Source organism: Erithacus rubecula, assembly GCF_903797595.1.
Source record: "Erithacus rubecula genome assembly, chromosome: 1".
NCBI classification, from domain to species: Eukaryota; Metazoa; Chordata; class Aves; order Passeriformes; family Muscicapidae; genus Erithacus; species Erithacus rubecula.
This window is the reverse complement of record NC_136658.1, coordinates 3,752,013-3,764,543: the sequence shown is the minus strand read 5'-3', so window position 1 is coordinate 3,764,543 and position 12,531 is coordinate 3,752,013. Positions and strand designations below refer to the sequence as shown.

At 40.0% G+C, this 12,531-nt stretch overlaps 1 protein-coding gene across 3 annotated transcripts in view; it reads left to right on the top strand.

Annotated features, from left to right (window-relative positions):
• The window catches only part of GABRR3 (gamma-aminobutyric acid type A receptor subunit rho3), a 51,039-nt gene extending 38,749 nt beyond the window's left edge, over nucleotides 1-12,290 (top strand). For 2 of the 3 annotated variants that reach the window (XM_079302095.1, XM_079302094.1), the window contains exons 4-10: nucleotides 242-309; nucleotides 1,687-1,910; nucleotides 4,006-4,088; nucleotides 4,679-4,819; nucleotides 7,468-7,620; nucleotides 9,531-9,727; nucleotides 10,619-12,290. In XM_079302095.1, coding sequence (XP_079158221.1) covers nucleotides 242-309; nucleotides 1,687-1,910; nucleotides 4,006-4,088; nucleotides 4,679-4,819; nucleotides 7,468-7,620; nucleotides 9,531-9,727; nucleotides 10,619-10,921 — 1,169 coding nt within the window. In that variant the 3' untranslated portion in view covers nucleotides 10,922-12,290. The remainder of the gene's footprint in view (nucleotides 1-241; nucleotides 310-1,686; nucleotides 1,911-4,005; nucleotides 4,089-4,678; nucleotides 4,820-7,467; nucleotides 7,621-9,530; nucleotides 9,728-10,618) is intronic. The other variant, XM_079302096.1, reaches the window with a different exon arrangement.
• Nucleotides 12,291-12,531: the final 241 nt, after the last annotated feature.

The window sequence follows — 12,531 nt, the reverse complement described above, 5'->3', positions numbered from 1 at the left end:
GGCATCACAAGGACACTGCCACACTGCCAAAAACAACTGGTCTGCCTGCAAAAAAAAGAGCAATGGAGATTTTGTGCTAATTTTCACAACTGCTTAACATCAGGTTTTACTTGTTGCCTTTTTATTCAGTGTTCTAAAGTAGAGAGAATGCAGTAAATGTTGGGATGGACTACTCTCTGCACAGTCTTCCCTTTAAAAATAGGGATTTTTGCTCCTCATGCCTCTTTCTGTTCCCATGCAGGGTCACCAATACCTGTGGGCATTGATGTGCAGGTGGAGAGCATTGACAGCATATCTGAAGTTGACATGGTGAGTAGAACTGGAATAAAGGGTTTCAGTAAAAATACAGGGGGTTCAGAAACATCCAGATGGATGATATAGAACAATGTAGTTAAAGAAAGCAAACCCTAAAGAGCACCTCCTTGCCTTGAAGCGTGCATCTAGACTAGTAAGTGTTGAATTTCTCCCTGGGCCAGAAGAACAGCTCAGAGTGGGCAGTTCTCTGGTTTGAAAACTACAACTATTCAATAAACAACTTGGGATTCCATGGGAGTTCTCAGTACTCTTCTGCACTTTGCATGATGAGGCTTCATGTCCTTTGCTTCTTTTGCCTATGCAAATCTGAATAGTCCATGATTGTGGCATGGGTGGAGCTGTGATCATAACAAATGCCAAGAGAAACATCAGTTCCAGCAACAGTCCTGAGAAGGAGACACTGCAGTTAGGGCCTGTGGTTAGGAATGCAGGCTGTTCATTTTTCAGCACAAATTGTCATTAATATTGTCAGGATGAACTTCTCCACTCCTTTACAACCTACCCAAATCATAAAATTGTATTACAGGGCCATAAAATCATTTTACATGGGAAGATCTGATTCTCTTCATAGTATTCTTATCAGAAGCAATTGTTCTACTGAGATAAATGGTGTCTGCCTAATAATACAAAATTTATATAGGTGAATACAAAGCAGTCAGACTGTGCAGAAGCTCACACTGGGTTTGCAGCATCATCTCCATCTCTTCTCACATGCAGTTATGATGTTTTTCTAAATAGAATCATAAAACATTTGGAATAATTTTTATATTAAAAATATTTTAGTTATTGTAATTATTTTAAAATCGAATTGCTTACTCTTATGATATTCATTAAATTGTTTATTTATGATGCATTTAATTAATAAATGTATTTATTTAGCCACTGTACAATATTTGTACAAAATGTACAGATTTTTAAAAATTAACCAAGTGCTCACGAAGAACTCAAATTAATCCCTTTGTAAAGGAACCTCAAAGGAGCCACAGTCCATTCTTGGAGAAGTTATGAAGATTTCCAGAGGAAACCTTTTTTTTCCATTTACCTTTGGCTGGTTTTAAAGCTTCTTTATCATTGCACAGCTGACCCAATCCAGAAGACCACTGAAATATGTAGTAGTTTATTGTGGATAATTAGGATAAATAATATGGATTATTAGGATAAATCAAGTCTGAGCCTCAGACTCCAAGGACAAGACAAACAACCAAAATCTCACCAATATTCACATTCAAATTCAATGAGTGGTACTTGATCTGTCTCATTAGGATCTTCCATGGTGTCCAGATAAAATTGATCCTTTGCATATATAATTGGTAGTGTTTTCTGTTGCATTTGACTAAAACATTGTCTCTTTTTATTTTTAATGAAACCAAGGACTTCACAATGACTTTGTATCTCAGACACTACTGGAAGGATGAGAGACTCTCATTCCGTAGCAACAGAAACAAAAGTATGACTTTTGATGGACGGCTGATAAAAAAGATTTGGGTACCTGATGTGTTTTTTGTGCACTCCAAAAGATCTTTCATCCATGATACAACTGTGGAAAACATCATGCTCAGAGTGTACCCTGATGGCAACGTCCTCTTCAGTCTGAGGTGAGGAAACACCCTCCCCTAAGAAAATCCATGACTGCAATTGTCATGTATTGGCTGTAATTGAAATTATGGAAATACTTGCAGATGAGATTCTCATACTGGGTTGGCATTAATGCCCTGGCAGCACATAATGGGAAAATGGTGGCCAGTGTGCCAGTGTGAAAATAAATTTAGCACTGAAAACATACTTTTTTGTATCATGAAGATATTGTTTCCTATCAAGGGATTTATCAAATGGTAATTCCTTGCCAGTGGCTTTAGCAGTATTGCTACTGAGTACAGTAAAGCCCAAAACTATTAACAAAGAAAAAAACAATGGCTTTGGTTGTTTTATTTTTTTTCTGAGTCTTTTAGTACAGTCTCAGCTATTTTCACCCTGTCTTACCAGTTAACATGCCAGTGATACTAACCAGGGCTCCAGGCAGGCACAGAGAGCAGATTTTTGGTGCTGATACCAGCAGCATTTTCCAGTTCAATTAAAGGAACTGGAAAGTGAGACAACAGTTCCAGAACTGGAAAAGCAAGGTCATTAATGTGTCTCCCTTCTCTCTGCATGATATTGCTTTGCTTTATGAAGGAGATTTGGATGATGTGGCCCCCAGGGAAAGGAACCTGAGGTCTGTGCATTGCACAAATAGTTTATTACTAATTAGCTCTGTGATATTTCATTCAACCTGGACAGTTTGAAGATTTATGGAAGCATTTGAGATTGTGACTGTGTAATAATTGTTCCAACAAATAATGAATTTATCTCCTCTGTCATGAGGACATGTAGAAATCCTCACACCAGCAGCTGTACACCACTTTAAAGTAGTGTACATTCAAGAGTCACACTGACAGTAAGGAACAGTGAGGTGAAGTGTGTTTTTTATTGCTGTATGAATTCCCATAATTCTTGAGAAGAAGGGATCAGAGGAGCTCTACCCCTCCACTAATTTAATCAGTCATTCTCCAAGTGAAAAGTAGGAAATATTCCTTAGACGTGCTTTAAAACACCCTTTTTTGTATTGCCAATTTTACATGTAGTAAGTAAATTATATTCCAAATGCTTACATGCAATAAATCTGCATATTTCACAGTTTTTCTTCAGTGCCTGGCACCCAGGATTTTATTGAAGCAAACTGTAACAAAACCCCACATCTAAAATATGCTAAAATTACTAAAATAGTCTTTCTTTTCTTCTTGTTCCCCTGGTCCTTTAGTCAATAGCTGAAGGATGGAAACAACATAGTTGGAAGTCCTATGCATGTCCCACTCTTAGGATCTCCTTTCAAGTCAATGAAGTAATATATTTGTAAAAATTCACCTACAGTGTGGTTACTGATTACAAATTTTCAAAGGGCACTTGTATAACTAGTATAACCCTCACTGAAATTTCTGTAGGATTCCATTTGGGCAAATCTGAAAAACTGACACCATCAAATGACATGCAAGCTGTGACAGGAAAGGGAAATTTGACAATATTTACCATATTTAAGTTGCTGCTCCTAGCAAGTAAAATTTTTTTTGTTCTTTATTAAATATGAAGGGATATTTGTCCTCTACACATTTGTGAAAAAGCAGGTGGAATGTGAAATAGTCTTTGTCTATATTTCCTTAAGCTTTTTAGAGTATAAAGCATTTAATTTATGAGGAGAGTAAGCTTCCAGAAATTGCAGCTAATCTCTTTTTGCAATTAAATATTATAACCATTCTAGCTGGGAAGACAGCACTTGGAATAATATTTGCTCTAATCTGTAGTATTATCTACTTCAGTCTATGAGAAATCAAATCAAGAAATCTTTATTAATCTTCCTAAGTGTAAACCTTCAAAGCAAAATGTGTGAAAGGCAAATGAAGGATCAGGCCAAATACAGGGTTAAAAAATCAAAGGTAATGTATTTAATAAAAAAGATTATTTATGTTTTTTAAAAAAAGATGATCTGTCACTGATTTAACTTTTTTTCACCCTCTTGAAGCTATTTTAGAAGTATCTAAAAGGGCAGATAACCTAAATCAATAGGATTCTAAACATCAGATTGGTTGGGGGTCTCACTAAGGTGTGTGCATAGCTGAGAAAGTGTGAAATTTTTCATTTCTGTTTTCCTTTCTGCAGAATAACAGTTTCTGCTATGTGCTTCATGGATTTCAGTAGGTTTCCTCTGGACACACAGAACTGTTCTTTAGAACTGGAAAGCTGTAAGTTTAATTTCCAATTGTTCTTCACATGTGGATTCTTCACAGCACTCCCATCTTGTGCATAACAACTCTTTCACTTACTTTGATGTGTGATCTGAACCCTTCAGCATGTGCATATTGAACTTTAAGCAATTTGGGATCTTTCCAGACCCCACTGAGCTTTGGGAAGGTGGAAAAACCATGATGCACCCTGCTCTATTCCCACTGGGTATTTGTTCCAAGGCCTAAATCTAAAAATCTGCAAAAAAGCATGAGGGTTTTTTTCTCTGTGAAAAAAATATTCCGGTTAAAAGTAAAATATAATGTCAATATTTGACTTGTTGGAAAAATAAAAATGGGTGCTTACTGTGAAAAATCTGCTTTTTCACCCCTGCCTCAGTTGTAAGCTGCTGGCAGGGGACAGGACTGGGCTGCACTTGGAACAAAATGGAACATGGTGTTTGTAAACTTTTTTTCCATGTCAAATTAATGTGAAAAATGTCTCTTTGGGGTTTCCCCAGGTTGGTTGAGTGGTCTCTTCTCCCTAAGAAAGGAAAGAGGAAGGGATTTACTCTAGTAACTTTATAACTTCAGTTTCTGCTTTCTCCCAGATGCCTACAATGAAGACGATCTCATGTTGTACTGGAAACATGGCAACAAGTCCCTGAGCACAGATGAGCACATCTCCCTTTCCCAGTTCTTCATTGAGGAATTCAGTGCTTCCAGTGGACTTGCTTTTTACAGCAGTACTGGTATAGTAAGCCCCTCTCCTCAGAAAAGAGAAGCACAGGATAAAATTGTGCAGAATGTCTTTCACATTCAAATTCTTTGCTAATAAATTACAGTGGCTGCTGAAAGATCAGTCAAAATGAGGTTTTGTCAGTCTGGGACCTTGCTTTTTTTTTGTATTGCCAATATAAAGTATTATTTTAGGGAAAAAAAGGCCTTAATAATACTTGTGACTTCATATCTGGCATTAAGAACCTGAAAAAAAATGCACAACCACCAAAAATGTGCTGTTATGAGCCCTTGCAAAATCATGGTGCTTCTCTGAAAGCCATTGGAGTATTGAATTTACAGGCATCTTTATGTCCTAGCTATATAGAAAAGCTGGAAAATGGAAATCCTAAAGGGTCAGATACTAGAAAGAAAACAAGAGGAATTTCAGTATGTTTTATTGAATAAAATATCCTCACTTTTGGAGCTGTGTAACATCACTAAAAGTCTGCTAACTGGATATTTATTACCTGTTCAGGTCTAATTAATGATTTGCTTAATTTTCCTTGTTTATACATAAAGTTTCAGGAGAAAAATCCCTTTATATCAGTGCAACATAGTTTAAATTCAGGTTAATCTGCTCCAGACAGGTTTTTATTTCTCCCTGTAGAACTTGCTCTATACTCTCTGGCAAACTGCACAAGGCTTTAGGAGTTCATTGTAGTTTTGGTTTCATGCAGGGTGAGGTTTGTGTTCCCTGTATTTTACATGAAATTATAAATTTTGGAACACTTCTCAGTGTAAGTAGTCTAACCATATGTTTTTAACAAAAAAACCCCAGCACTCTTGTTGGTGCACTTTACAGTCTGAGTCAATTCATTTCAGTTGGGTTATTGCCCTTTCTATCAAAATACATGAATAAAAAAGAAATTATTCCATTTGATATGATGAAGTGCACAACACTTTGGAAAAAGCCTTTAAGGAAAGCAGCAGACAGATTTTTTTCGTGTATTTTATTTACAGGTTATTTTCCTTTTGCATTCAAAAGAGACCCATTCGAGTTTGCTGTGGCTGCTACAGAATGCAAAAATCACAGTTTAAATTATGATGCAGCCTAAGCAGTGAGGAATTCACAGCTTGATAAGGTTCCTCACCCTTATCTCCTGCTCATGTATGAGCTGAGAACAGAGCTCCATCCTTCAAGAGCCACTGTCATGGGAGAGGAGGGCAAGTGATACCTTGCTATGATAACTGTGCCTTGCTGAGAGCTGCATCAAATTTGTCCTTGTTGCAAGAAGGAGACTGGGGTATTTTCTACCAGACTGGGTCCCAGGAGCTCAGCTGGCTTCTTTCTGCCCTGGTATTCTCATCAAAAAATCACTCATGGCAAGCAAATAGAGCCTTGTGCACAGCAGGGCACCCTCACAGTGCCCCTGCCCAGGGCTTTGCAGCACCCTCACAGCATCTTTGACTTGGCAGAGTGTGACTGCTTTACATTTAACATGCAGAGGCTCTGATGGTGATCTTATTCAGCAGCATAAAGGTGAAAGCAAAGACTTTTTTTAAGTCCCAGGGACCACTGGGAAGTACTTGAATAATGCTCGTAGCCTATCTGGTAGTCAGAGTGCTGTCCTTTGTAGGCTTACACTTGTCTTCAGCTTTGAGGTTTTGTTTTGCTCAGGAAGTTCCACTTGGTCTTGTTTTTTTTTTGCTTGTTTCTTGTTAGAAGCAAATTTATCCTCCAAGTAAATAACAGTGGAGAACAAACAGCACCACTCTAATGAGAGTCATCATTCCCACAAGGCAGCTTTCTGCATTTCAGGTTCTGTATACCCTCTCCTGTGAATCTCAGTGAGCAACACCTGTGGTGTTTAAGCTTTTGGAGTTCCCAGACCTATAGAGGAGCTAAAATTTAAATCCATTTCAGAGTCAATAATCTTTAAAACAAGAAACCTTGTCCACAACTGAAAACACAGTAGAACGTGTAATATTATTTGGGGTTCATTTTGATATGTTCTTCTCTATAGAGTCACTTTTTTGTGATGGCAGGACTGCTCCAGCACAGGCTCACAGATGTCTCTGTGTGTCCTGGACAGGCAGATGCTGTGCAGCCATGCACTTTTGCCTTTTTACCTCCCTGTAACCTGGTTTCCCTGCCATGGCAGGAGGTACAGCACAGATGCAGTGCTGCACAGGCAGAGCACGCCCCAAAATTCACTAGATGGCACCCTGTCCTCTAAAGTGAATGCTGGGCTGGCAGGCAGGCAGCTCCCACTAAAAATTAATTAAAAAAAAAAAAAAAAAAAAAAAAAGGGAAAGAAGAACTGCTTCTTGTCAGGTATTTCAGAGAAGGCAGGCTGTTGTCATCACTGGACAATTGTATCCTGTCTGTATTCTCCTGGCACTTTCACTTCAAGTCTATTCAATATTTTCAATTTCCCAACCTCAGTTATAACAGAGTACTTTAGACATGCAGCCACGACCCTTTGCTCCCACAAACGAGGGAGGATGGACAGTTTGTAAAGCACTGTGTAAAACTAAGGTGGTGGCAAGATTTCTGAGGTGTTTACTGCTCCTGCTGTGGATACAACACTCCTGGCAGGAGGAGGGGCCAGCAAGCAGCTCACAAATAACACAGCTCTCTTCTCTCCCAACCTGTTTCTCTCCCTTTTTTCCCCAATAGGTTGGTACAATCGGCTTTTTATCAACTTTGCACTCCGCAGACACATTTTCTTTTTTGTGCTGCAATCCTATTTCCCAGCCATGCTGATGGTCATGCTGTCTTGGGTTTCCTTTTGGATTGATAGAAGAGCTGTTCCTGCCAGAGTGTCATTAGGTAAATCTTTGCTGTATATTCTTTGGGAAGTGCAGAATTGAGATGGGGTGGGTTGGAGTTACCTTAGCTTATTTACACAGGACATCAGCAAAAATATCAGATAATTGCCTGAACAACACTCTGTTGCCATTACCTGTATTCAGTCTGTACATTTGGAAAGGGGGTGTTTGTTGAGACTGGCTTTGCTATTTCTGGAAACAGCTCACACACCACAAAAGCAAAAAGGGATGATTCTGCAGATTCCCTGATAGAATTTCACTTAATTACAAAACCTGACTTTTCCTTCCCTCTTCCCAGCAAAGCAACAGGTGAAAACAGGCAGTCAGATCCCTCCCCACCTCAGCTCAGTACAAGAGGACCTATTACAGTGTGTTTTAGAGAAGTTTAGTTTTTCTTCCACTGGTGAATCAGTGGGTGCCACTCCAAGGCTCTCTTTGTTGTGCCTATAATGCTGATGGCCTTGGAATGAGTACATTTTTTCAAAAATTAGGATCTCTGAAGATCTGATGGGAATTTGTTAAGATATCTAATGCAGCCATAATGCACCTGAGTCCTGCAACTGTCAGGTTAAAATAAAGAAGCTCCTGTCCTTTCTTCTCACTGATACTAGTCCCAGAAGCCAACTGTATGTTTCCACATTTCTTAGATAAGAGAAAAAAACCCTTATTTTTCTCTGTAACTATATCAATCTGGAAAAAATAGGACTGTAGCCAATCAGGTCCCTTTCTATTGGCATAGTCTAAAGCTATTAATACATGAGATATAAATCTGTTTGTTAATCTGCAAACAAATTATGGCTCTTCCTACCTACTTTTATTAATGCATCTATTAATTCCTTTTATTTAGAAGAAATTTAACTTCATCTTTAAAAATGCGTTTTTAATTCTCAGTAGGCAATTTTTAATGTTGTCAAGATGGTTTTGCTGCTGATGTTCTTAATATATAGATTTCTACAGAAGGTTATGCATCAGGAGTTCCATGAATAAAGCACATTTCATTAGCATAATCATACATAATTTATAGAAAACCTTAACAACAAAGTTTAATAAGCCTAGCTCCTTAGCCTAGAGTATATGTATATTAAATAAATTGATTTCCTGTTATGTGGTGTATTTCAAACTCCATCCTTCAACCTAAAAACACTGCAGAGACACAGGGGGAAAACTGTGTGTTCCAGTGGATTTGAACTGGTGGAATGGGAGAAGGGCTGCAGAGACCCAGCTGATTGTGCTGTCTCACAGATGTCAGCATGTTCTCACTTCCAGAGTTGCACTACTTTCTTTAAAAGCAGGGCCTGAGATGGGTGTTGTTTTTTTTCCCTGAGCTGGAGCAAACCAAAATGGGATGAATAGCTGATATAAGAGCAGAGATTGAAAAGGTGAGGGTGAAATTCTGGTCACACTGAGGCAAACAATAATTTTTTCTTGGTTTCAGTGGCTGTAGCATTTTTATGCTGGATTGCTTTTAGAGAGGTGTGGGATTATGCCAGGGACATACAGGCTGATATATGTTCTCAAGAAGTACAGTTTGAGAAAGGGTTGGGAGGTAAAATGGTGATTCTTTAGTGATTTTCCTGGACAAGAAAATATTCAGTGGTGACCCTGGCTCTGGGAAGTGAAGGATAACCACAATCCTGCTTTCACCTGTGTGTGGCAGTGTCCAAAGCTGTCACAGAAACATGTTCCTTATGCTGCTCAATGACCATTCTGAGCAGAGAGATGATTTAGTGCTCTCAGTATTGTGTGTGATGGGTCCTTCATGGTTCACTCCACTTCTCAGAGCCTGTGTGAGCAAGTTAAAGGGGGTGTCAATCACAGGTCCTCACAAAGCTGTGCTGTCCAAACCATGGCAATGAGCTAAGATGAACCAGCTGGCCAGAACTGTGATAACCTCTCTTTTCTCTCTGGCAGGTATAACTACAGTGCTGACAATGTCAACCATCATGACAGGAGTAAGTGCCTCAATGCCTCAAGTGTCTTACATAAAGGCTGTGGATGTGTATTTATGGATCAGCTTCCTTTTTGTCTTCCTGTCAGTCATCGAGTATGCAGCAGTCAACTATCTCACCACAATTGAAGAGAGAAAACAACTCAAAAAAAGGGGCAAGGTACAATCCTCTGTGTTTTGTTGCCTTCTGAAAGCATCATGGAAGCCATAGAGTAGTCCTGATACACCACTGTGATAACAGAATAGTTACAGTCTCTGTCTCCACTCACTTTTTTTCCACTTGGGTGAAGGGAGACAAAGTGTCCTCCTCTCAGATCCTGAGAGGTCTGTGCTTTCTCTTCCTTTTCTTGTGGCAGACATTAGGGATATTTTTGCCTCCTTTCCCCCCTCCCCTTTCTTCTATTTTCTTATACTTATCAATCAAGGTATTTCTCCTGTTTCTGAAAAAGACTTCAGCATGCCCTCATATGATATTCCTCCCAGTTTCGTGTTTCTTTTTTGGCCCAAGACCAAATAAATGACAAGGTCATTTTTAGAAAAGTGTGCCTGAAGCAGAAATAGTCACAAGTTAAACATCTGCTTTCTGTGAAGCTCTTACTTACAACCTTTGCTTGAAGGATATCCCCTCTGTAAACTCATTTGCTGGAATATCATGAGAGGAAGAACACAGAAAGGATGCATATGTTGCACACATGATTGGATAATCCCATCAAAAACCTACTCCCAGAAATGTTTGAAGTCATTTCCCACAACTCCAGCAACACAAACCTACAGGAGAGAATTTGATTCTTCTATTTCAGAAGCCGAGGCAGGAATTGCCTGCCAGCAGCTGGCAATAATCAGGCAGACGAGTGTGTTTTATGACATTTGATGATATTTCCTTGCTCATGTCAGGCCCCACAGAGAGCCATACTGTGAGATAACCCTGTTCTCCACATGCTCTGCACAGAGAGAACAGCACTGAGGGAAAAGCTTTTTCTCTTCTGTTTTATTCATTTATGATTTGCCAAAATGGTTCCTGCTAGTCAGAGTAACTGTCCTTTGTTGCCAGGCTTCAGGAATGTACAGCATGGACGCAGTGCAAGCAATGGCTTTTGATGGCTGCTTCCATGACACAGATGTGGACATGGACCTGACTCCCTTCCCAGACCCCTGTGAGGAGAGTGAGACCAGGACAAGCCAAACCAACATCTCCAATGAGGACACACCTCGCTTGAAGAGGAAGAGATCTCTGAAGGGAAACGTGGGCAGGATTATTTTACAGAACAATCACGTTATTGACACGTATTCCAGGATTATATTTCCCAGTGTATATATTGTGTTCAACTTTTTTTACTGGGGTTTGTACATATGAACTGAAATGCTTCTAAACTAGATGTTATTTTGTTGCATCATACTTCAAAAATAATGCAACAGCAGTAGAGGAAAAGGTTAAGATTTTCCAAAAGAGACTTCAGCATCAAACCTAGGCTGGTTTGGTCAGCAGCAAAACTCTTCATGAAATACTCTCACATGTCTGGGTTCTTTTCTAAGTGGACTGTGCAGATGCCATGCACAGGCTCCATTGCAGTGGCACAGGAGCTGTGTGCTCACTAAGGGAGCCCTTTGTCACCCCCTGAACAGACAGCAGCTCCCTGTACCTGAGGTACTGCCCTGGCTCTGCACTCCAACCATTCCTGTTGGATCAGCCTCTCTGTTCTTCACCTGTGCCCCGTTTTGGTTTGCAATCTGCACCAACTGCTTTGGGATAGCCTTGGGATGGCTCCTGTTTCACTTCCTGCATTTCAGTTTTCCTGAGCAACCCCTGTGCACCTCAACAGCCTCTGTCCTTGGATGGGAACCAGGGGGAGAATTATGGCTTAGCAGTGCAGTAGGGACCAGCAGGAAGCCAGGCTGATGGGGCTTTGTAGATTGTGCATCAACAGCAACTCAAGAAAACCTTTCATGAGTCTCCCTGGGACCTCTGTTTTGAAAATTTGGCTCACCAGTCCCTGAGGCAGCACAGGAACAACATCCCAGGCCATGTGCAGCCACTTCCCAGGTGGATGAGCAGCATCCCCAGCACGAGCTGTGTCCTTCACCTGTCACCCACACACCTCTGCCTCACTGTGACCTGCTGCAATCCCTTGCTTCCTGCAGAACCCTCTGGTTTAGAAACACAGGCTTTGAGACAGATTTTAGACAACTTTGTCAAGAGAACAAACCAACCACGCCTTCGGTTCTTCTGCTTTATGTTGCACGTGACCTTGGGGTTTTGCCTCCCTCCCTCTCCCTGTGGCTTTTGAGATTGAATGTTCCAGTGAGGAGAAGCTGCATCTGCCCCTTGCAGCAGTGATCCTCAGCACAGTTCCAGGAAATAAAAGGAAACAGCTGTGCCAAAACAGAGACACATACAGGAAACCTGTCAGTCTCAGATGAATCCTGCATGGAAATATCCTTAGGTTCAGGCTAAGGAGGCTGAATTAAGGATGTTCAAAGGTAAATACAGAAAGTTTTCACCATTCCAGAAAAAAAAACAAGATTACTTTTGTAGCTTTCCCAAATAAGGAGCATTTCCCACTAAATTCCTTGGGTTCATCTGTCATTTAATTCGCTGAGTTTGTATTTACAAATCAGTTCAAAATGATCATTTGTGGTGGCAAGAAGTGTCACAAGGTAAATGCTTGGTCACTGCTTGGTCATTTATTGGTCAAGGAAGTGGGAATAAATTTGGAAGCCTAAGTCACTCTCTAGTTTCTTTATTTATTTTATTTACTTACGTTATTTTTTATTTTTCTTATTTAATTTACTTATTTTCTTGCTCCCATCTTGTTTGTTCAGAGCCTGGTGACATATCTTAATTTTTTTAAAGAGCTGCATTTGTCAAGCTCCCAGTTCCAGAGCTGGAGAGGTGGTGACACGGTGCCTGCCGAGTGACTGAAATCTCACTGAGTGAGTGGGACGGATCACTGCCAAACAAATGTA